The 19,879-nt window shown below is 58.1% G+C and overlaps 1 protein-coding gene across 3 annotated transcripts in view; it reads right to left on the minus strand.

Annotated features, from left to right (window-relative positions):
* Positions 1-1,350: 1,350 nt before the first annotated feature.
* Positions 1,351-19,879, minus strand: part of KCNH6 (potassium voltage-gated channel subfamily H member 6) — a 34,175-nt gene continuing 15,646 nt past the window's right edge. For 2 of the 3 annotated variants that reach the window (XM_063354605.1, XM_063354606.1), the window contains 11 exons: positions 15,976-16,187; positions 11,168-11,596; positions 10,043-10,442; positions 9,537-9,736; positions 7,018-7,270; positions 6,365-6,558; positions 5,646-5,745; positions 5,089-5,376; positions 4,457-4,637; positions 3,094-3,292; positions 1,351-2,707 (listed from right to left, as the gene is read on the minus strand). In XM_063354605.1, coding sequence (XP_063210675.1) covers positions 2,420-2,707; positions 3,094-3,292; positions 4,457-4,637; positions 5,089-5,376; positions 5,646-5,745; positions 6,365-6,558; positions 7,018-7,270; positions 9,537-9,736; positions 10,043-10,442; positions 11,168-11,596; positions 15,976-16,187 — 2,744 coding nt within the window. In that variant the 3' untranslated portion in view covers positions 1,351-2,419. Of the gene's footprint in view, positions 2,708-3,093; positions 3,293-4,456; positions 4,638-5,088; positions 5,377-5,645; positions 5,746-6,364; positions 6,559-7,017; positions 7,271-9,536; positions 9,737-10,042; positions 10,443-11,167; positions 11,597-15,975; positions 16,188-17,738; positions 18,052-19,879 lie in introns of all 3 variants that reach the window. The other variant, XM_063354604.1, reaches the window with a different exon arrangement.

Here is a 19,879-nt window from a genome sequence, read left to right on the forward strand (position 1 = left end):
CCGCCCACTGTGTGCGGGTTGGCTGTATTGCCTGTCACTTAGAATCCGGGGCATCTATTGGGTGGTTTGCCCGTCCGTTTGGCCCTCTTCGGTCTTCTATTGGTTGCTTTGCCCTTCATTCCAAGCGGACGCTCACCCTCTGTCTGGGATAACCTACCGTTGCGTTTGACCCCGCCCCGGGGGGAGGCCATGCTCGTTCTCGGCATCTTACTGGCTACCAGGGGTCGCAGTGGCGCCAGGCGGGATCTTGAGCCCTTACCGATAACCGATTGGCTGGAAGCGGTGTCAGTCACGTCAGCCCGAGGCGGGCGGGGGGCTCTCAGGCGCACCCTGGGACCGAGGGTTCGAGTCCCGTCTCTGCCCAGTGGCGGGCGGGGACGGGCTTGCCTTGTCTCTAATTAACTGCAATTTAATGATGGGGTTTTATTTTTGGTAGCACACAGCAGCATTGGCATGTGCCCGGTGCCTTACTCCGGGAAGGGGCGTTGGCTTTCCAGGGAGCTCCTGCCTGGAGCAGGGCAGGCTGAGGCTCAGTGCCTGGCTCGAGCCCCCGCCGGCAGCTCAGCTCCCTCATGACAGGGCCGGTGGGTGCCCCGGGCCCCTGCATGGGATGCAAGCGCTCCCCAGGGGCTGTGCACCTCCTGGGAAGGCCTCGAGGCCTGCTGGCTCTCTAGGCTGAGGCACGACAGGGAGAGAAGGTGTCCTGGCCGCTGCCAGCCAAAACTGGGCTGGCCCCGGTTATAAATAGCCCCTTTCTGGGACTGTGCCGGCCTGGGGCCTGGGCAGGGGCTGCCGGCTGGTTTTTGCCCCGCCATGGAGAGAGATCAGCTGGGGAGAGGCAGGTTTAACCCCCCGCTGAGGGCAAGGGGTCTGTCCTCACCTCTTGTGGCCTCTTATGGGCCATCCTGGGTCTGGCCCTCCTGAAGGAGCAGCCCCATTTGGACGGGATCCGTGTGCCTTTTCAGCGAGGGATGTAGCTTGGGCTCTAGGTATGGCTGTGCTCATCCAAAGTCCCGCTTGCTGCCAGGACTCTTAGTGTAATCTTTGCCTGAGGTATATTTGCGACGTCGTTTCTTACATGCAGGAGAACAGCAGCAAGCTGGTCTTGTAGAAGAGCTTTGGCAAATAGCTACTGAGCCTGGACTGCATCCTATTGGGAAGGAATTGCCCAACAAAGCCCCTCCAGACCCCATCCTTGACCGGCACGTGGGCTCTGTTAGCCCCACACTCCCTGGGTGAAGCAACTAGGTTTGACCACAGCCTCTTCGGGGGTCTTTGCAGATTAGCACCTGCCAGAGATGAATTCACGGAGGCTCCCAACAAACACAGCTGTAATCCATGTTAGGTGCCAAAAACATCTTTATTAGCAAAGTGTACACTAAAACTCCAGAGAAAGAGATGCTCACAGTTTTACTACTCTCAAAGGGAGCTCGATACATTACTTGAGCAGGCGGCCTAGGACTGTCACAGCATCTAACCGAACGGCAAGGTGGCAGTGCTAAGTAGGCTTCTCCTACGGGGGATGCTGCGGGAGTCTGCTGGGGAAAGGGCTGAGGAGGAGGAAGCATCTATCAAACCTTTATCAAAAGAGAGAAGGTGGGAGGAAGGGCTGGAGGTGAGGTGTTTGGGGCTTTTCGGCTTTCTGGGATTGTGCTTTTTTTTGAGTTTTGTGCTTTATGCCGAGGCCAGTGACCAGTTGGGTTTATCTGGGGAGTCAGTTGTGGGATGTGTGTTGGGGTTTGCAAGGCGCGATCAGCCTTGCTGGAGAAGTCAGTGCCCTAGGACTCATGCTGAAGCATGCTGAAGTGGCAGGGGCTGTTGGCCCTTAGTTTCTCGTGGCAGTCAAGTAGGACAAGGATAGCTTCTTTCCTCTGTCCTTGTCCTGGGCTTCCCCCCTGCAGCTCCCCCCAGTGCCACACTGTGGAGATCTCCTCCTCCTCTGGTGACTACCCGTTCTGTAATGCCCACAGGCTCTGCCGGGCTAAGCCCGGTACCAACGCAATGGTCCCTGCTCCAAAGAGCTGACAGCAAAGTGGCCTCGCAGCTAAGAGCCATGGATTTGCTCTCCTCTGGTCGCTGTGGCTCACTTGGCTTGCGCCGTTCTTGAGAGGAAGCCTTGGCAAGGAAGAGGCGGTGGGTACCGTTTGGCCTAGCCAGCTTGTTGGTGGCTGTAAGAAAGAACTGCTCTGGGTTCGCTATAATGTGCAAATGAAATCTACTCTATGGGAACCGCTGGAAAACGTTGACCTTGGAAGCCAGCCACTCTACGCTTCCTTTCACGGTGGCAGAAGACAGCTACAAATTATACCCCTGAGCCATTGGCATTGTCCTCCGTCTTACCCTTGCAGTCAGAATCAACATCAACTGACTGAGCTCGCAGTTGAGGTTCCTCTTGACTTGCTTCGCAGCCCCCACATCTCTAACTTCCAGGAAGCACTGGGTCGGAGAGGTGTCTCTGAATGTCCTGGTGCTCGGAGGATGCCTCCAAGTGCTCAGGGAGGGAAGGGAAACGAGAGCCCCGGAAGAGTCCCTGGGTATTTGCTGCCTCTTGGTGGGGAGGCTCTGGGTTCGGGAGAGGCGGGGAATGGTGCTCCTGCTCGGAGTAGACCGTCATGGTTTCATCAGATGCCACAGTGAGGTGCATCCCGCTTGACAAGGAGTCCCTGGATTTCAAGTGGAACTTTTCTACCTCCGTGTAGTTCGGGCTCTGGTGGGAAACGAGGAATGAGGTGGGTTATGTCAAAAGCAAAACAAAGTAGCCACGCTCTCTCCTCACCCCATCAGGCCCCCAAAATGTTATTTTTTGCCTGAGGAAGCCTCAGAGCAGAGGAACCCACTCCCCTCCCTACTGATGGGGCAACCTGGTAGTGCTGGAGATGGTAGGCTGCGCCCCAAAATCAGCGATGTACTGGGCAGAAGCATCTCTAGGTAGACCTACTCCCATTTCAAGACCCCTGGGCTTTGCCTGGGGACAAAGAGCTTGGCTGTGCTTTGCCTGCAGGGAGGGCGGAGGGACCCGCTGGCATTCCAGGACCTGTCTGCGAGGGGCAGAAGGAAGCTTGGCTGGTGCTGAGCCAGGAGGGGTGGCCTTACCTGCTCTGGGGTTGTCGGCTCCTCGTCCTCCAGGGGCACACAGGGGGTGAGCGGCTCCATGCTCCGTGGGAGAATGCCATACATGGCCAGGTTGTGGGATGACGGCGAGATGGGGCTGTATGCGGGCGGCACTTGGGACAGCTGGCGCTGCAGGAGCTGGAGGATTATACTAATGTCTGACGACATCCTGGACTCCAGCCTGGGGACAGAGCAGCCCAGTGTTAGCGCAGTGCATCCTGCTGCATCCCACGGGAACCAGACCCATGGCGGGGCAAGGAGGCACTGGGGAGGAGGTGCCGATTCAGCTGCCCGAGGGCAATGATGCTTTGCCTGGTGCTGCTTGGCGAGGTTTTTAGCAGAGCTTCAAACCAGCGCTGCCACAGAGAGATCAATCCTGCCGTCTCTCTACTGCCACGCTCAATCATCCCCTGCCCAATGTTTTGTGCAGCCAAACTGGGATCTGGAGCGGGGAACTGAACAAAGCTAGAACTACCCCGGAGCAGGGAAAAAATTGCAATGGTTAGTTTTAATCTGGATCAATTCTCCAGGCCAGCTGCCCGTGCTGACTGATGAGAGCAAGGCAGGTTGGTGCCAACCATTTTTAACCGAGGACTAGAAGGAAATGGAAAAGTAGAATAAGTCTCTTCCTTCTGCCTTGTCCTTGAGTGCAATGAGCAGCCCCGGCAGGAGTGGGCACAGCCCCCCTCGCAGGCAGCGGTCCTGGCAGCACTTAGAGAGTGAGTGGGAGATCCAGCCCCTGGCGCCAGGGATGGCGAGACACTGAAATACGTGCGTGGGCTCTGCCGTGAAGTGAACTTAACTTGGGCAGCAGCTGTGGGTGGGAGAGCCAGCCGCTCGTGTGGGTGCTGCCTGGGGCCTTTAAACCCACATCTCCAGTGTGGGCTCTTCCTCCTCATTCAAACATCACTTCTTTTTTTCTTATTTAGAGGGCAACAATGTGCATGAGGCTCGTTTGCTTGCACAAGAGGATGTTTGCAGCTCTTTGCCACAGGAAGAGGACGCCTGCAAAAGTCTCAGGTCGTGAGCCCGTAGGTGGTTTCATGTCTGCAATTGCATCGAGCTGGGAGGCAGCGGCAAAGTGGCAGATCCCAGGGGTGGTGGTGGGACAGCACCAGACGAGGTGCTGGGCTGCAGCCAGGGCCAGGACTTGTAGTTTGAGAAGCTGCTGCATTTGCAAAGTGCTCCCACCACTTCCCCAAGGAATGCAGTGTCCCTGGGGGTCAGGAGGTGGCACCTACTGCACACAGACCCCACTGCAGCCACCCCTAGAGAGCAGGAGAAGCTGATGGCCCAGAGCCCCCCTGGGTGCTCTCCAACCCTGTGCCCCGGGGGACCTGCCTACCTGCTGAGCTGGGCCTGCAGGAGCTCCAGCCTGGACTCAATCTGCCCCGGTCTGTAGTCGCTGTGCAGGGGGATGTCCCGCGAGCTGTGTACCAAGGAGATGTGTTGCAAAGGCTCCGGGTGGTGGTTCGGCCTTCCGTCCTCCCAGAAGGTGAACATGTTGGGGATGTCCAGGGGGGTGGCTGGAAGGAGAGGAGACATCTCAGCATTTCTGTCTTGCATCCCCCAGGCCCACTGGCATGGAGGTGCTCCACAGTCCATCACCCAACACGTTTATGGAGAGCCATCACCCATCACCCTGACGTACATGGTGCTCAGGGAGCGTCCATCACCCTAGCACCTGAGGTGCTTGTGGGGATCCATCACCCTGGCACCCAAGGTGCTCATGGACAGTCCATCACACGGGCACCCAACACGCCTATGGCATTTGGCCCCTTGGGGCAGCCCCAAAGGGGTCCCTGGGTGCTAAGAGAAACTGCAGGGCACGGGAAGGACAGAGCAAATACTACTGGGGACAAAAGTCAGCAAAGACAAGCATGGCTTCCCCAAGCTTGGCTCTTCCCCAAGACAAGGCCACCATGCCCAAGCATCTCTCACCCCCTTCCTGCCAGCTTTGTCTGCAACTGTGGGTACCTGCGTAGGACTGGCTGCTCTCCACCGCCTGCTTGCCAACCTCTGTGCCGCCGGCGTTGGTGGTGACGAGGCTGAGTGTGGGCAGAGCAAAGTCATCCTTTTTGGATGTGGGGAAGGGCTCAGCTTTTGTAGGGCTGCCAGTCTTGGCCTCGTCGTCACTGGTCTGGGAGCAGGGAGTGGTGCTGCTGCCCAGGTCATCCCACTGGTCCTTACTCAGCGGGTCCTGCGGGTTGGTGAGCTCTGAGTAGGTGTGATACTGCTCTGCATCAGAGATGCCTGTGTCTGGGTCTGTGGGGCAGCACAACAGGTTAATTTGGGGAGGACCGCACATGGCAAAATCAGCCCCCATCCCCTCTAGGGTGCCCATAGGGCTGGGGCATCCTAAGAAGAGGGAGGGAAGACAGCATGGGTGCCCCCAGGGTGGGGACATACTGGTCTGCAGGGATGGAGGCACTGACAGTCACCTCTGCTTTGGGGTGCCTGCTAGGGCAGTAATTAAACGATGATCCCGCTCCCCAGCCCTGCAAACCAGGCTCTGCCGACGCTGTGGGACTCACCAGGCTTGTTGGGCTGGCAAAGGGAATGCTTGCGTCGGCGCGCCCGCCGGTAGGTGCAGTCATACTCCTCACTGAGTGGTGAGCGGGGAACGCTGTCTGCCTGAGGGATGAGAGGGGCTGGTCACCAGGGCAAGGGTGCCATGTCCCATCCAGGGGTACCAAGGCCCATCCGTGGATGCCATGTCCCATCCACAGGTGCCACATCCCATCCATGGGTGCCACGGCCCTGGGTGCCATGGGGGCTACAGCCCATTCAGCATCCTCCTAGGGCTGGTCTCCAGCCATCTCTGGCTCTCCATCACTGCCCTGTCCCTCACAGTGACTCCTGGACCAGTGGCATAGCTCAAGGGACCCTAGAGGCTGGCCTGGGTGCTCTGAGACTGAGTTGAGGGTGTCAGGGCAATGGGGAGGGAAGGGGCACCCTGAAGTGGGGCAGGATGTCCTGGGGTGGGAATGGACATAGAGGGAATTTGAATTTCTTTACTGTCTTGCCAGGCAAATGTCTCTGAAAAAATACCAGGAAAGGACAAAGTCCAGTCATAAAGTTTAAGAGTCAAACAGCAATGTAAAAAATGCTCCAAGCCTTCCATGCATCACAAACCCGATTATTTAAAAAGGACTGAGTGAGGAGCACCTGTTGACACCCTTGCTTCAGCCCTCCCACTTGCCAAATTTAAGGCATTGACCAGATCCCTCCCTGGGACAGCCCTGGCACTCACATCTCGCAGGTTAAAGGTGATCTCTAAGTTGCTCCAGAAATTGTCAGAGAAGGCTGGGTACATGTCCAAGACCTCCAGCAGGTCCTCTCGCTGGATCTTGTGCAAGTCACAGTAGGTCAGAGCCCTCACGTCGGCATTGGACTTCCCTGGGCGGGCATAGAGGCTGATGGGCTCCCCAAAGATGTCATTCTTCCCTGTGCCAACAGAAAGCTCATTAGGGGGAGGTGGGCACCCATGCCAGTTCCAGGAGTTCCAGACTTCATTTTGGGGCTCAAGGACAAGGGGACGCCCAGCAACCTCGACACTGATTGTGGACGCTGGGGATTATGCTATGAAAGCCATCACTGGTGGGGAGACTGAACCAGGGCAGTGGGTCATCAGTGATGGCTGGGGACTGCTGAGCTGTCCTCACTCCCCTGCTCTCCGCACTACTTTGTGGTCTCTTCCTGGCATTTACAGGGGATCCTCCACCCCCTGTCCACTGGTGTGGCCACCAGCCAGAGGCTGAGGAACCGCCTTCCCTTCTCCAGGACATGGAGAAGTCCTTCACCCCTCCCCTGCCACCCTTTGTCCCCTGCTCATCACCCTTCACCCACCACCCTTCTCCCCTTGCCCATCACCCCTTGCCCTCTCAGAAGGAAGGACTTTTCCACCTAAGATGGCCACCACAATGTCTTCCCGGAGGATCTCAATGGAGCCCCGGGAGATGAAGTAGAGTGTGGTGAGGACATCTCCGTAGTGCACCAGGGTGTCTCCGGGCGGTGCATGAGTCGTCTTGAACTTCATGGCCAGAGCGCGCAGGCAGCCTTTGCTGGCTCCTCGGAAAGCCTTGCAGTTCTGGAGCAGCGTGCGGTTGAGGTGAAGGCAGATGTCTGCCTGCAGGCAGTCGGGGAAACCCTTCAGCACCTGCAAAGAGCGAGGGAGAGATGCCATCATAGAATCATAGAATCTTCATGGTTGGAAGGGACCTTTGAGATCATCAAGACCAACCGTACACACACAATAAAAAACACCCTACAATCTCTGCCACTAGAGCATGCCCTGAAGTGCCAAATCTACACATTTCTTAAATACCTCTAGGGATGGTGACTCAACCCCCGCCCTGGGCAGGCTGGTCCAGTGCTTGACCACTCTTTCAGTAAAGTAATTCTTCCTAATATCTAACCTAAACCTCCCCTGCCGCAGCTTCAGACCCTTTCCTCTGGTCCTGTCATTATTCCCCTGGGAGAAGAGGCCAACACCCACCTCTCCACAATCTCCTTTCAGGTAGTTGTAGAGGGCAATGAGGCCACCGTTCCCAGCAAGGATGGCCGTGACAGCCCCGGGAGGCTGTGTGACATGCAGTGTGACATGGCGGGGCCAAATGGGGAGTCTCCGAGCCCAGAAAGCCAAAGCTGGGGACATCTTCTGATCTTCCCTTGGTGGACGCCTGCCTGCCTGTCCCTGGCTTGTATTGCACGCTGCCGGGGATGAGAGCACTCCCGGACAATAAATAATAACAACCAGATCAATCTATTTATACCCACTGGTGGCATATTCCCCTTTTCATCTTTCCGCCCACTAATCTTGGCTGAATGAGAGCACAAACTGGTAACGAGGTGCTGTCCTAATTAAGCAGCACCTGCCTGAATGCCAAGAAGCAGCACAGGCCAGCTGTGTGCAGCAACAGCTAAATATACCCGTGGCAAATACCTCGTGTTGAACAAAAGCTAAATCTGAAGGTGAAATCAAGGTAAAACTCGCAATATGGAGAAAGCCGCTGCCACCAATGGCTCATGGTGCCAGGGTAAAAGCTACTGGGTTTGGGTTTTTTTTAGAGAGCAGCATATGGCCCCAGGGTCCCCCTTGCTCTCTTCTCACTTCCCGCTGGTGGCCAAATCTGGGACAACTAGGCTGGGGCTGGTGAGCGCGGCTCATTCCCAGCTCCGTCATGATCTCACAGGCTGGCAGCAGTGCCTTAGTTTCCCTACTGGGAAATCGGGGGCGGATGAATTGATCGGGCCGTGGGATGATTGATTAGATCATATTGCGTCTCAGCAGCATCCAGCAGGAATCGGTGTGAGCAGCGGCACGTCCAAGCCGCAAGCTCATCTTGTCGCAGGGGATTTGTGACCTGGGTTTGCACTAAGCCAGGAGAGCCTGTGCTTGGTAGGGTGCCACGGCTTTGCTTCTCGTTATTGCCACTGATGTCCAGCCCAGGGTGTCTCCTCCAGGGGAGAGGTTTAACCTGAAGCTCTCCCAGCAGCAAACTTCCAAATGCTGCCCAGTTGTTTAATGAGGCAGCAGCAGCTGAAGACGGAAAGGTTGAATTCATGCGAATCCATGTCCCAGTAGTGCCCAAGGATGGAGAAGGACCAAGTCTTAGGAAAAAGGGGAGCATGAGCTGGGAACAAGCGGGCTAATGGTCTGCCCAGGGCAGAGAGACAGGGAGTACCAGGTCCCATCTCTCTCCTTGCCTTGTCCGTTCTCATTCCTCTCTCTGCCTCACAGCCAGAAAGTTTGTGCTCTGGACCCCGCAGCCGGGAGCTGAGTCCTGCCACCCCGGCCCCAGCCCGGGACTCCCCGGCTGAGCCCCCTCCTCACCCCCACAGTGTCCCGCTGCCGTTGGCACAAGCCTCCCTGCCGGGCTCGGAGACACGGCGCCTCTCCAGCGCGGCTCCGCCATTGATCCCCCCTTTGCTAACAAACAGCTGCCTCTCTGGGCTCTAATTAAAATGGATCGAGGTTTATTTAAATGCCCTCCTTTCCCTGCTGCTGAGAGCGGGATGCACTTTGCTTAGCAACCGGCAGTGTGGAGAGGAGCTGGATCGATACCGGCTCCGCGTCTCTGTGACACCAACAGACACCGGCCTGAAAGTGCTTGGCGCCGATGGGGGCTCTGAGCTCCTCACCAGCATGCCGGCTCCAAACCCGCTCTCCAGCCAAGAAATGCCGTCATAGCCCTGGAAGATGGCTATGTGGAGGGATGTGGGGGACAGAGGGAGAGAAGGAGAAAGGGGATGCAGGAGGCAGACGGGCAGACAGACTCTGTCTCCGGCCTCCCAAGTCCTTTCCTGCCTCCTCTCCACTCTGGTTGGAAGGATGGAAAAGTTTGGGTGAACCCAGAGCTGGATTCTGGGTCATTCAGGACGAGGTGCCATGAGGACATGGGACCTCCCCGCCCTGTACTCACCGCATTCATGTCGATGCCGTTGGTGTAGGACCAGGCGTGCTGGAAATACTCCTCCAGGCGCTGGCGCAGGGGGTTGGGGATCTGGTGGAAGCGGATGAACTCCTTAACCCGCAGCATCTGTGTGTGGTAGCGGGCCGTGCCCGAGTACAGGCGTTGGATGATGGCGGAGACGTTGCCAAAGATGCTGGCATACATCAGAGCTGCAACGAGAGGGCAGGACTCAGCAGGACACAGGGAGACGGGTGTCCAACAACCTCAGACCTGGAACCAGCAGGTTTCCAAAGCCCCTATCTACCATGGACCCAAAACCAGTGGGTTTCTGAAATCTGTATTTCTATCTATCTCCCCATCCGCTGGTCTGTGCAGAAGAGGCACAGGCAGAGGGAGATGCTCTTGTAAAACCCCACATTCTACAACCTGGTGGGTGTCTCCCTGTTTCTCCCCAGAGCAGCCCCTCCAACCTCCAAGGCAAGGATGGGGACAGCGGGACACGGGCAGACACTCACAGCCAATAAGCATGACACAGATGGAGAAGATCTTCTCCGAGTTGGTGTTGGGTGAGACGTTGCCAAACCCCACGCTGGTGAGGCTGCTGAAGGTGAAGTAGAGGGCAGTGACATATTTATCCTTGATGGATGGGCCAGAGGAGAGGTCGCTGTCATTGTAGCGCTTGCCAATCTGGTCACCCAGGTTGTCCAGCCAGCCGATCTTGTGCTCCATGTAGGGCCGTTCCACATTGCCGATGGCGTACCAGATGCAGGCCAGCCAGTGGGCGATGAGGGCGAAGGTGCACATGAGCAGGAAGAGCACGGCTGCTCCATACTCAGAGTAGCGGTCCAGCTTGCGGGCCACGCGGACCAGGCGCAGCAACCGCGCGGTCTTCAGGAGGCCAATGAGGGTGGTGGTCTGCAAAGCAGAGGTGAGAAACCTCAGGGACAAGCAGGAGGTAAATCTGGCCAAAGGCCTAGCCATGCTCTCTTTGAAGGATAAAAATGCACTTCTAGAGCGTGAATCACCTCATCCTGGAGGTGACATCTGAAATAGGTTAGATGAATCATGCCACAGAAAGGGCAGTTTCCCTCCGCTGACTATAAAGGGAACAAGCCCTGGGATTACAGGTGAGAAAGTGAGAGGAGCCAAGGTCAACCTCATGTTTCCTGATGGTTCCTCACCTTGCCAACTGATGCTCCCAAAGCAGCTGCCTTCCACCCCATCCCACAGGCTCTCAGCCGAGGTGGGGCCTCCAGGTAGTGCAGTAACCACAGGGGCCACCCTATTGCCAACGTTTTGAGTCTGGCTGGCAATGCAACCCCAAATTTGGCCTCACTGGCGTGTGAGTCCAGTCCCTAAAATGAGCTCTTAGCTCCCAATTAGACACTCTCTTAGCACTTACAGTGGGGTCTGTGTGGCTGTTCTGACCCTACTAAATAATATCTCGGGTCCCAGCTGCTTAATAAAAATCTCTAATGACATCCTTGCCCATCCCTCTGACTAGCCACCCTCTCCTTGCAGATCTATCCATCCACTGCTTATACCAAGTGATCCATATCCCTTTTTCTTTCCTATACATCGCTCCCCATCCACCCATGAGTCCCCTCTTGTCCCTGTGGACCTCCAAGCCCCGCCTGTACCTCATCAGATCCGGAGCGGAAGATAAGCAGGTCAAAGGGGATGGCGGCAACCATGTCGATGAGGAACCATCCCTTGAAGTAGTGGATGGCGATCTTGCCAGGGTGGCTCACCACCTCGTCATTGATGTTGACGTAGGTGGTACGGAAGTTGATGACAATGTCCACGATGAACATGATGTCCACAATGAGGTCAATGATGTTGAGTGGGTCACAGGAGTAGCTGCAGTCCCAGCGCTTCTCCTCCACCTGCTCCTCGTTGAGCAGGAAGGCAGCCGAGTAAGGGGTGAAGACAGCTGTGTAGATGACCAGCAGGAGGATGAGCCAGTCCCACACAGCCTTGAAGGGACTGTAGTGCAGGATGGTCCATCGGTGGATGCGTGGTGCCTGCAGCTTGTACTCGGGAAGGACATCAGCACCCAGGGACAGGACCTGCCGGGAGATAGGTGTGAGAAGGACACAAAGAGAGGTTGGATAAGGCCAGGAGCCAGGCAAGGGCCTCCCATGTGCTGGTAGGGCAGCGAGGAGCATGCAGTGGGTTTCCTACACCCTTTTCACCTTTGTCACCTTCATGTGTGCTTGTCCAGGAGGCCACAAGGTGATTTGCCCATTATGGCTGACGCCAAGCCCAGCTCCTCGTCAATCTCTAATGCCCAGAGCACTGGGGCAAGCATTTTCCTGCTTTATGCCTTTCAGACCCTACCATTCTGGCAGGGAGGAAAGTGCCTCCTGCAATGCCTCCTTGTGCCCTCAGCTCTGTGCCACCACCCCAGGAGCTGCTGGGTGTCCCTGGCACGGGGCTCTGGGGAAAGCAAACCTGGAGATGCAGTCCCACGGCTGTGGCGTGGCTCTGAAGGTGAAGGCACATTAGGCATCCCACAAGCCTTGCACAGTGCCTTTCTCAGCCCCAGTGGGGACCTTCCCCTTGATGTCCTTCTGGCACAGCTGTCCTCCAAGCAGAGGGGACAGCTTGGGCCACCCACAGCAAAGCCTGACCTTGGTCAATGCCCTTTTCCCATCCAAGCATCCCCAGGGAGGGGGTGACCTGTGGCCAACAACGTGCAAACACCATCTCATGCGCGCAGGCACCCTTCCATATTGTTATGTGTCCCTAGGTCTGTCTGCCCTCATGGGGACACGTTTCCACGGCACCAGTGAGTCCCCACACGACCCAGCTCCCCCTTCCAGGACCAATGCCAGCTCCTGGTGGGCTCTGAAGCCACACTGGGGACACAAAGCAAAGTGCTGGGGACCAGGAGGGCTGGGTCAGTCCCGCTTTGGATGCTGAGAGATGGTGGCATGAAGGGGCTTATTTGGAGCTGGGGACAGCTGGAACCCCCCTGCCTGACCCTGCTGCTCTGTTGTCCCCTGGGTGTCCCCGTGGTGCTGGCCATCAGTGACACCTGCAGAGGAGGGCGAGGGGCACTTCGGTGCCCCCTCCCCATGCCGAGCCCCCAGCTAAAAGAATGCTTTGTGGCGCTGCGAAGGAGAGGAGGGAGGATGCCTCACATGCCCCGAGGCCATGGTGATGGGCACACCACGATTCTGGCAACAGATCTGGAAGAAGGGCCTGATCTTTCTTGCACTGACACCCACCTTGTTCAAGGGTTCAAGGGCTTCCCAAGGGCTTCTGGTGCTGCAACCCAGAGCAGATCCAGCCCTGCAGCCCTGTCCCACCACGAGCAGCCGCTCCCACGTCCCACAGCCCCGAGACACTGGTGGGTCCCGCGCCCTGGGGGTGTCCCCAGCTCCTACCTGCCTGCAGCTTGCCCGGCGCCCCATGCGGCAGCTGACTCTCGAAGTCCGGGTGTCCACCATGGGGGCCCCCAACCCCGCGCGCCCAGGCAGCGACCGGCACGGTGGACGCAGCACTGGGGCTGCAGCATCGCCCACGCAAGCACGCATGCACTCGGACGGGCGGGTGGGAGACATGCGGCTGCAAAGGGCATTCGGGAGCCCGGTGTGGATTAATCAAACCAAATCAATGCTGGGGCCCCCGTGGGGATGAGAGCACCAATGGGGCAGCGGGAGCTGCCGACGTCGCTGGCGGATGGAGAGGGGAGGGATTGGAAAAAGTGACCCAAACGCAATCGTTGCGGAGGGGAATGAGGCAGGCGCTGGGCTTGGGGACCAGCTCCCGCGGGGACAGCGGGGAAGGGGACAAGGAGATGCCGGTAAAATGCTCAGCCCCAAAGCTCAGACATGTCCAGCAGACCCGAGATGGGGTCCTACACCTTATGTCTGGGAAAACCAGCAATGCTCCCACCCTCAGCAGCCGAATCCCCTCGTCCTGCCTGGCCAGAAGCAGCTCTGTGGGGCCAGTCCTGAAGTTGGGCCCCCAAATGCTGCTCCCCATGCTGGGATGCCTGCCCTGCTCCTCGTCCCTGCTCCTGGCACCCGGCTCTTGCAGCAGAAGCAAAAGCAAGTCAAGCCCTGTTGTTTTCTAGGCAGGAATTAATAAAAAACCACAACCCCAAAGATTTGAGGCAGAAAAGGGAAAAGAAACAGCCCCAAAAAGAGCAGCAAAACCAACGCAGAGCCAGAGAGCAGCTGCAGCCTTGTCCCTCTCTGCCCTTGGGGATGGGGAGGGCTGCCAGTGGCACCCTTGGGTGGCCTGGATGGCATCGGGAATCTCCATGGGTGGCAGTGCCGGGTGCCCCCCGTGGTGATCCCGCTGGGTGCCCCTTCCCTTTTCCCCTTCCCCTGCACTTACCGGCTTCAGCTGCAGCCGCAGGCTCATGGTACAGGGTGCTGGGTGCTGGCTGCGGGGTGCTGGGTGCTGGGTGCTGGGCGGCAAGGGAGGGAGCAAGGCAGCTGTGGGAGGGAGGAGGAGGAGGAGGAGGGAGGGAGGAGGGAGCAGGGTGCGTGCGGGCTGTGGGCGATGGAGGGGGGAGGGTCCCCTGGCCCTGGCTAAACCCAGGCCCTTGCTTTGCCCCGTGGGGCCTCCTTTGCCCCGTGCTGGGGATGGGGATGGGGACACCAAGGTGTGGAGGGCAGCCACGCCGGAGCCACCAGGAGACCCTCAAGCACAAGGGGCTGGGCAGGATCAGGGCCATGGTGCTGGCTGCAGGCAGGCACTGACCCAGTGTCTCTCCTGGCACGTATCCTGTCCCAACTCAGCCCCCCCATTCCTGTCCCCAGCACCCTCCTGCCCAGCTCCACCACCAGCCGCTGCCCACAGGGCAGTTCGGGGGGGACTGGCAGAGGTGCCACCAACAAGGTAGGACCCTGGCCTGGTGGCACTGACCCCACGGTGTCCCCATGTGCCTCCAGCTGTGCCCTGGAGCCCCAGCCTGGGCAGGCTGAGCCCGGCACATTCATTGCACTTGTGACCTGCCCTGCCTGCCTGCTCATTGTGGGGCCCGACCACCCGACCAGCCCGTGTCTGCCTCTCCTTGCCCGCCAGCGGTATTTTTAGATGCCGTTAGCGGTGTCTGGCCGCTGTCTCTGCCTCACCCGTGAATTATTTAGCGGCCAGGAGCGGGGAGCCATGGCTTGGCGGGAGGCGTGGGGGACGTTGAGGTGAGGACAGGCAGGATGCCCGGGGCCCCCGATGCCATGGGGAGATGTGGCAGGGAGGAGAGGTCCATGCCACCCCATCCCATCCCACCCTATCCCATCTGGAGATGTAATGCGAAGGGAAGATCAACCTTTGTGGGTGCCGCATGGCTGCACCGCGGGGCCCTGCAGCCACCACCCGTCAGCTCCCATCCCGTCACCCCGCAATCAGCTAATGACCCCGCATCGAGCAGCTGGTGCCACTGTGCCAGCGTCACCCCAGCACGCAGCAGCGGTCCCCAGTGTGCAGGTGTCTCTTGTGATGGGGACAGGGCATGGCGACGGCTTGCCATCCCCCTGAGGTGTTCAGGAGCTGATCCTGGGTCACTGTGGTCACCCCCAGATCAGAGGGACTGGGACGAAGGGGACAACAAGCCTAAAAACTGTTCCATGCCATGGGGGAGCAGGGAGCCTGTCTGCCGTGCATGGAGGCTGCAAGGGTAAAGGTTTGCTGGCACCGAGACGGGAGGAAAATCCCACAGAGCATCCCACTCTGAAGGAGAAAACTGTCAAGCCCGGAGACTTTTCTGGGGTCAGATGGCTGCATTTTCATTAAAATGGCCCTCGGCTGCTGCTGGCGACGGTGGGAGGTGCCCTTAGAAGTGTTTTGTACATCGTGGCTCTCCTGTGCCTCAGTTTCCCCAGTGGCAAGAGCTCCCTACTCGGGACTGCAGGATACAGCAGCACCTTTCACACACACTGATGTCCGTGCGTCCTCCGTGGTTACGGTACAGTGCCACGCATGTCCCTTTCGGTGACAGTGCACTGCCACAAGCGTTCCCCGCAGTGACAGGGCAGTGTCACACGTGTTGGTGACAGTGCAGTGCCACCTGCTGTCTCCCAGGGGATCCTGTGGCCCTTGGCATGGCCACTCGTGCTCCTGGTGTGGGGTCCCCGGCCGGGCACCTCAGGGCCAGAGCCTCCCCGACCAACAAAGCCACATGCATGTACAAACATGCAAACACTTGTGTCCCCTTCAAGGCCACCATCACACCATGACACCATGCTGGTGTTCCCCTGGCCACAAATTACCAGAAACACTGATTTAAGGGGAAAAAAGAGCATTTCGACCATTCAGAGGAAAAGAGAAAAAATCAAACACAAGGATATTGGCATTTCCTAGGATGGAGACTCCAGGTATCACTGCCCTCTTGGCTCCTCTCCTCCAAAATCACAGGAACGGCTGTGACTGTACCCTGGTGGCAGCACCACCACCCCACCACTGCCTTGGTGGTATCTCACTGCCCACGTACCTGTGTGACCTTCTCGGTGACGTTCTGGGTGCGCTCCATCACCTTGTGGGGAGCAATTATCTCGATCTCCGTGGTGGAGCCCGAGCGGTGCTTCTCCAGGTTGAACTCCACAAAGTTGAGTGTGAACTGGGGGATCTGGCTGATGGTCCGGTACTTCATGAGGTCCGAGTCCGAGGTGGAGTTCGGGGGATTGGGTTTGACGTGGGAAGCCTCTGAAATAGGATGGAGAGGAGCGTTGAGAAGGGCAGTGTGACCGTAGAGCCCCGACCTCAGCATAGGACATCCAGGAGCTGGGGACCACCACAAGGTGCCACCAGAAGGTACCAATGTCTGCCTGGCCGTAAAGGCTTGGCTTGTTCAGGGTGGCTCAGACATGGGATACCCAACGCCAGATGCCCAAGAGGGGGTTGCTTTTCAGACACATCACCCATCTTTTCACCATTAAAGCTCCTTCAGGGGGCTCAGACCAGCTGCCAAAATACAGAGGCACCCAATACCCTTTGCTACCCCAGAAGACTGTGGTAGGTTGGGGACCAGCCCCAGTGAGACCCACCAGGAAGGGATGCCAAAACTGGCATGAAAACAGATGAAGGAGGAGGTGGGTCTCCTCCACCCTTGCATGTCAGCCTGACCAGCATAGCTCCTTGAGCTTCTGCCTTGGTTTTTGGCCACCAAACTGAGCCAGGACCTGGATGATGTTCCCACTTGGATGTATCCTCCATCCACAGGCTCCAAGTAGGGAGGCTGGAGCTTTCCCTTGAAGAAGAGCTGTAGTGGGGCTGGATCCCAGCAGTTTTCCCTGGGGAACTGCCTCTCTGGGTCATCCCAGTGCAGGACGAGGGAGGAAGCCCCAGAGGTGGTCGGCTCATGGTCAGTCTTATGGCAATGTGTAGTCATGGAAGGGAGCATGGACCCACACCCAGGGCTTCAGGAACATCCCCAAGCACCGTAACCAGTGTGTCCCAACCTCTCTACCTCCTACAGGCAGGGCAGGGTTAGATTTTGTTGTCTGCCCTTTCTATCCCTTGCACTCTAATATTGACCCAAGAGGTGGACCCATGGCAGGAGGTGTCCGAGGACATTGTGAAGGCGCCCAGTGAGCACCAGCCATCTTGATGCCACCCTTCTCCTCCCTGCCCATTCTCCTTCCCTGCCTCTACGTTGTGTCCCCTCCTGAGGGTCTGTAACCTGTGACAATTTGAGGATTGTGATCCCTCACCCTGTTTTCTCAAGCCAGACGCTGCAGACTGATCTCTCTCCACCCCCAATTACTGAGGCTTCTCTTGCCTGACCTCAATCTTATTTGTCATCATCTCCATCATGAGAACGAGAGGTCTGGACAGGAACATCATGGTGGAGACAGGTTTCCTTCAGCCCTACAGAGTGGCCTGGGTGGTGTCTTGTCCACCTCCAACACATGGACACAGCTCACGCTGTACATGCCTGCAGACCCCTTCCCTCCCTCCCAGGGAGGTGGGACGGCATCATGATGCCCCTCATGTGGGGAAGCCAAACACAACTTCACGCGGTCGCACGTCTCAGGCACAACACCACGGATGGCTCTACCCAAAGAGCAGGACCTGCCTACGCAGGGAATCACATGGAGAGCAGTGGGTTCTGGGGAGAAGACCCCAGCTTATCTCCACTTTGCAGAGGGAAAAGCAGTGCAGAGTAAGAGACCTCCCCCCCGCGACGTGCCGGGGCCATTGCCCAGGACCGTGGCTCCCGCAGTAGGACCAACAACTCCAGGGTTTTTCCCCTACCTGAGTTTGCCCTCCTTTCCCTGAATTTTCTCTGGAATTCAGACCTCGCAGCCTCAAAGTTGTCCAAGGAGGAGACCCTGCGGAGGCTGTGGAAGCTGCCCCCAGGGCGAGACCGAAAGAAACCCCACGCAGAGTACGACCCTCGTGGGCCCAGCAAGGGAGGCTCTTGTTTCGGGGACGAGTGTTGTAGGGTGGGGTCGGCCTCCAGGCTCGGCCTCCGCTCCTTTTCCAGGAGGGATTCGGTCTCTGACTGCACACAGTTCTCCTTGGGCGATGTCTTCAAGTCCCTCAAAATCAGGGAGTCACCACCAGGCTTTAAGACAGCCAGGAGAAAGCGTTTTATTAGAAGGAGTCCTCGCGTGCTGGGGAGGGGAAAGGGGGGAGCCGGGGAAGGTAAGAGGAGGGACAGAGGGCCGGGAAGCGCTGCGGTTCCTGAGGTCACCTCCAACCGGGACCAGGACCTGCTTTGCGGTGGGGCGACCGAGTCCTCGGGCACTTGGCAGCTCCTACCTCCTGCGAGCTCCCACCGGAGGCTGGGCGGCCGCGGGGCAGTTTGCAAGGCGATGCTGCGTAGCTGGGAAGCAGGCCAGAGCAAGAAGAGAAGAGGAGACCCTAGGGATAGGCTTGCCTGGAGTACCTGCCTCGCCATGCGCTTTTCCGAGGTGTCCCTGCGTCCCACCACTGGACCTGCCCTTCCCTCACCCGCTGCAAGAGCTCAGGCCACCACCGAGGGCTGGTGCCCAGGGTCCTGTGCTGGTGTCTATGGGAGGGGATATGCTCTGCACCAGGAAGCACTGGAGGAGCTGCTGGGCTTCCAAATTGGGACATATGTCGTCCTCCCTCTCCTACAGCACCCCTTGGCCATTGCTAAACATTTTTTCCTGGAGACCTACAGAGTTTCCAGCCTTTAATGACTTGCGCAATGGGGTGCACAAAACAGCCACCTTCTAGGGCAGAAACCTGTAGGTCTATGCCTGTACCAGTCACACCCACGGGAGGGACTGGGATTTTGCGTGCGTGCCCAAGGCACACTGCGGCACTTCCCACCATCCCTAAGGGCCTTATAGCATCCTTTAGGATGGGGTGCATGGAGGGGATGGCTGCCGGCTGCCCCTGCATCTGCTGGGCTGCCCTGACTTGGACCAGGCTCCACTAAAGTGGTGGGTCATCAGGTTGTCCTCAACGCCCAACCTCCATGCGGGTGCACCTGAAACATTGCAGCGCACCGTGCAGCTTCAGCCCGGGGGTACCCAGAGCCTTTAGCAGCGCTGGTGTCTGTAGGAACGACATACCCAGAGCATCTGATAACGCTACAGAAGTCTTCAACTTGCCACTTCAACTTCAACCCCTGAGAAGACAGGCACCTTTCACCTCATGAGATCTGTAATTTTGGGAAGCAGCTTTATCCAGGCTGTCTGGATACACTCAGCAGAGCGAGAGCCTGGTGCCTGGGGATGCGTTAGCACAGCAAAAGCCTCCTGCCAACAGCCCTCTGCCTCAAGCTGCAGCATTTCAGAAAACAACACGTCTTTGCCCAGAGGTACCTTGAGCACTTTTGAGAGTCAAGAAGCCACTGAGAACAGCAAACTCTAAAGAGGTCCCGCCAACATTTTTCCAATCTCGCCATGTCAGCAATGACAGCATCACCCTCCATCATGGAAAGCCCAGTCTTTGCTGAAGGACTAAACCAGAGCCGCCTGTCCCCTGCCAGGAGAACATGGGGAAATGTGCCCTCTCGAGGTTTGCCTGCAAGTCCCTGCCACTCCCTGCTCCGACCAGACCTGCTCCAGCCTCCTGCAGCCACCAGCACGTCCCCTCCTCGGGGTGGGGACAACTCCCTTGAGCTCCACCACCCTGGACAACTTGCACTACGGAGCGAGACCTTCCTCCCAGCTTCGGCGGCGGCACCCACCAGCTCGGCACATCTCCCGCTCCCGCCACGAGCCACGAGCCACGGCACGTGCCGCACCGGGCTGACCCCAAGGAGCAGCACCGTCTAGCTCTATCCCATGCCACCAAAGCGCCGCCGCTCACCGCCAGCCCTCGCTGGGGCCCGTGCCCAGCGCTGACCCAGCGCCGGAGCCCCAACCGCCGGGTACGGCCCGAGCCACAGCAGCCGAAGGGGAGCGGGATGGGGAGAG

The sequence above is a fragment of the Chroicocephalus ridibundus genome, chromosome 17 (assembly GCF_963924245.1).
Source record: "Chroicocephalus ridibundus chromosome 17, bChrRid1.1, whole genome shotgun sequence".
Lineage (NCBI taxonomy): Eukaryota > Metazoa > Chordata > Aves > Charadriiformes > Laridae > Chroicocephalus > Chroicocephalus ridibundus.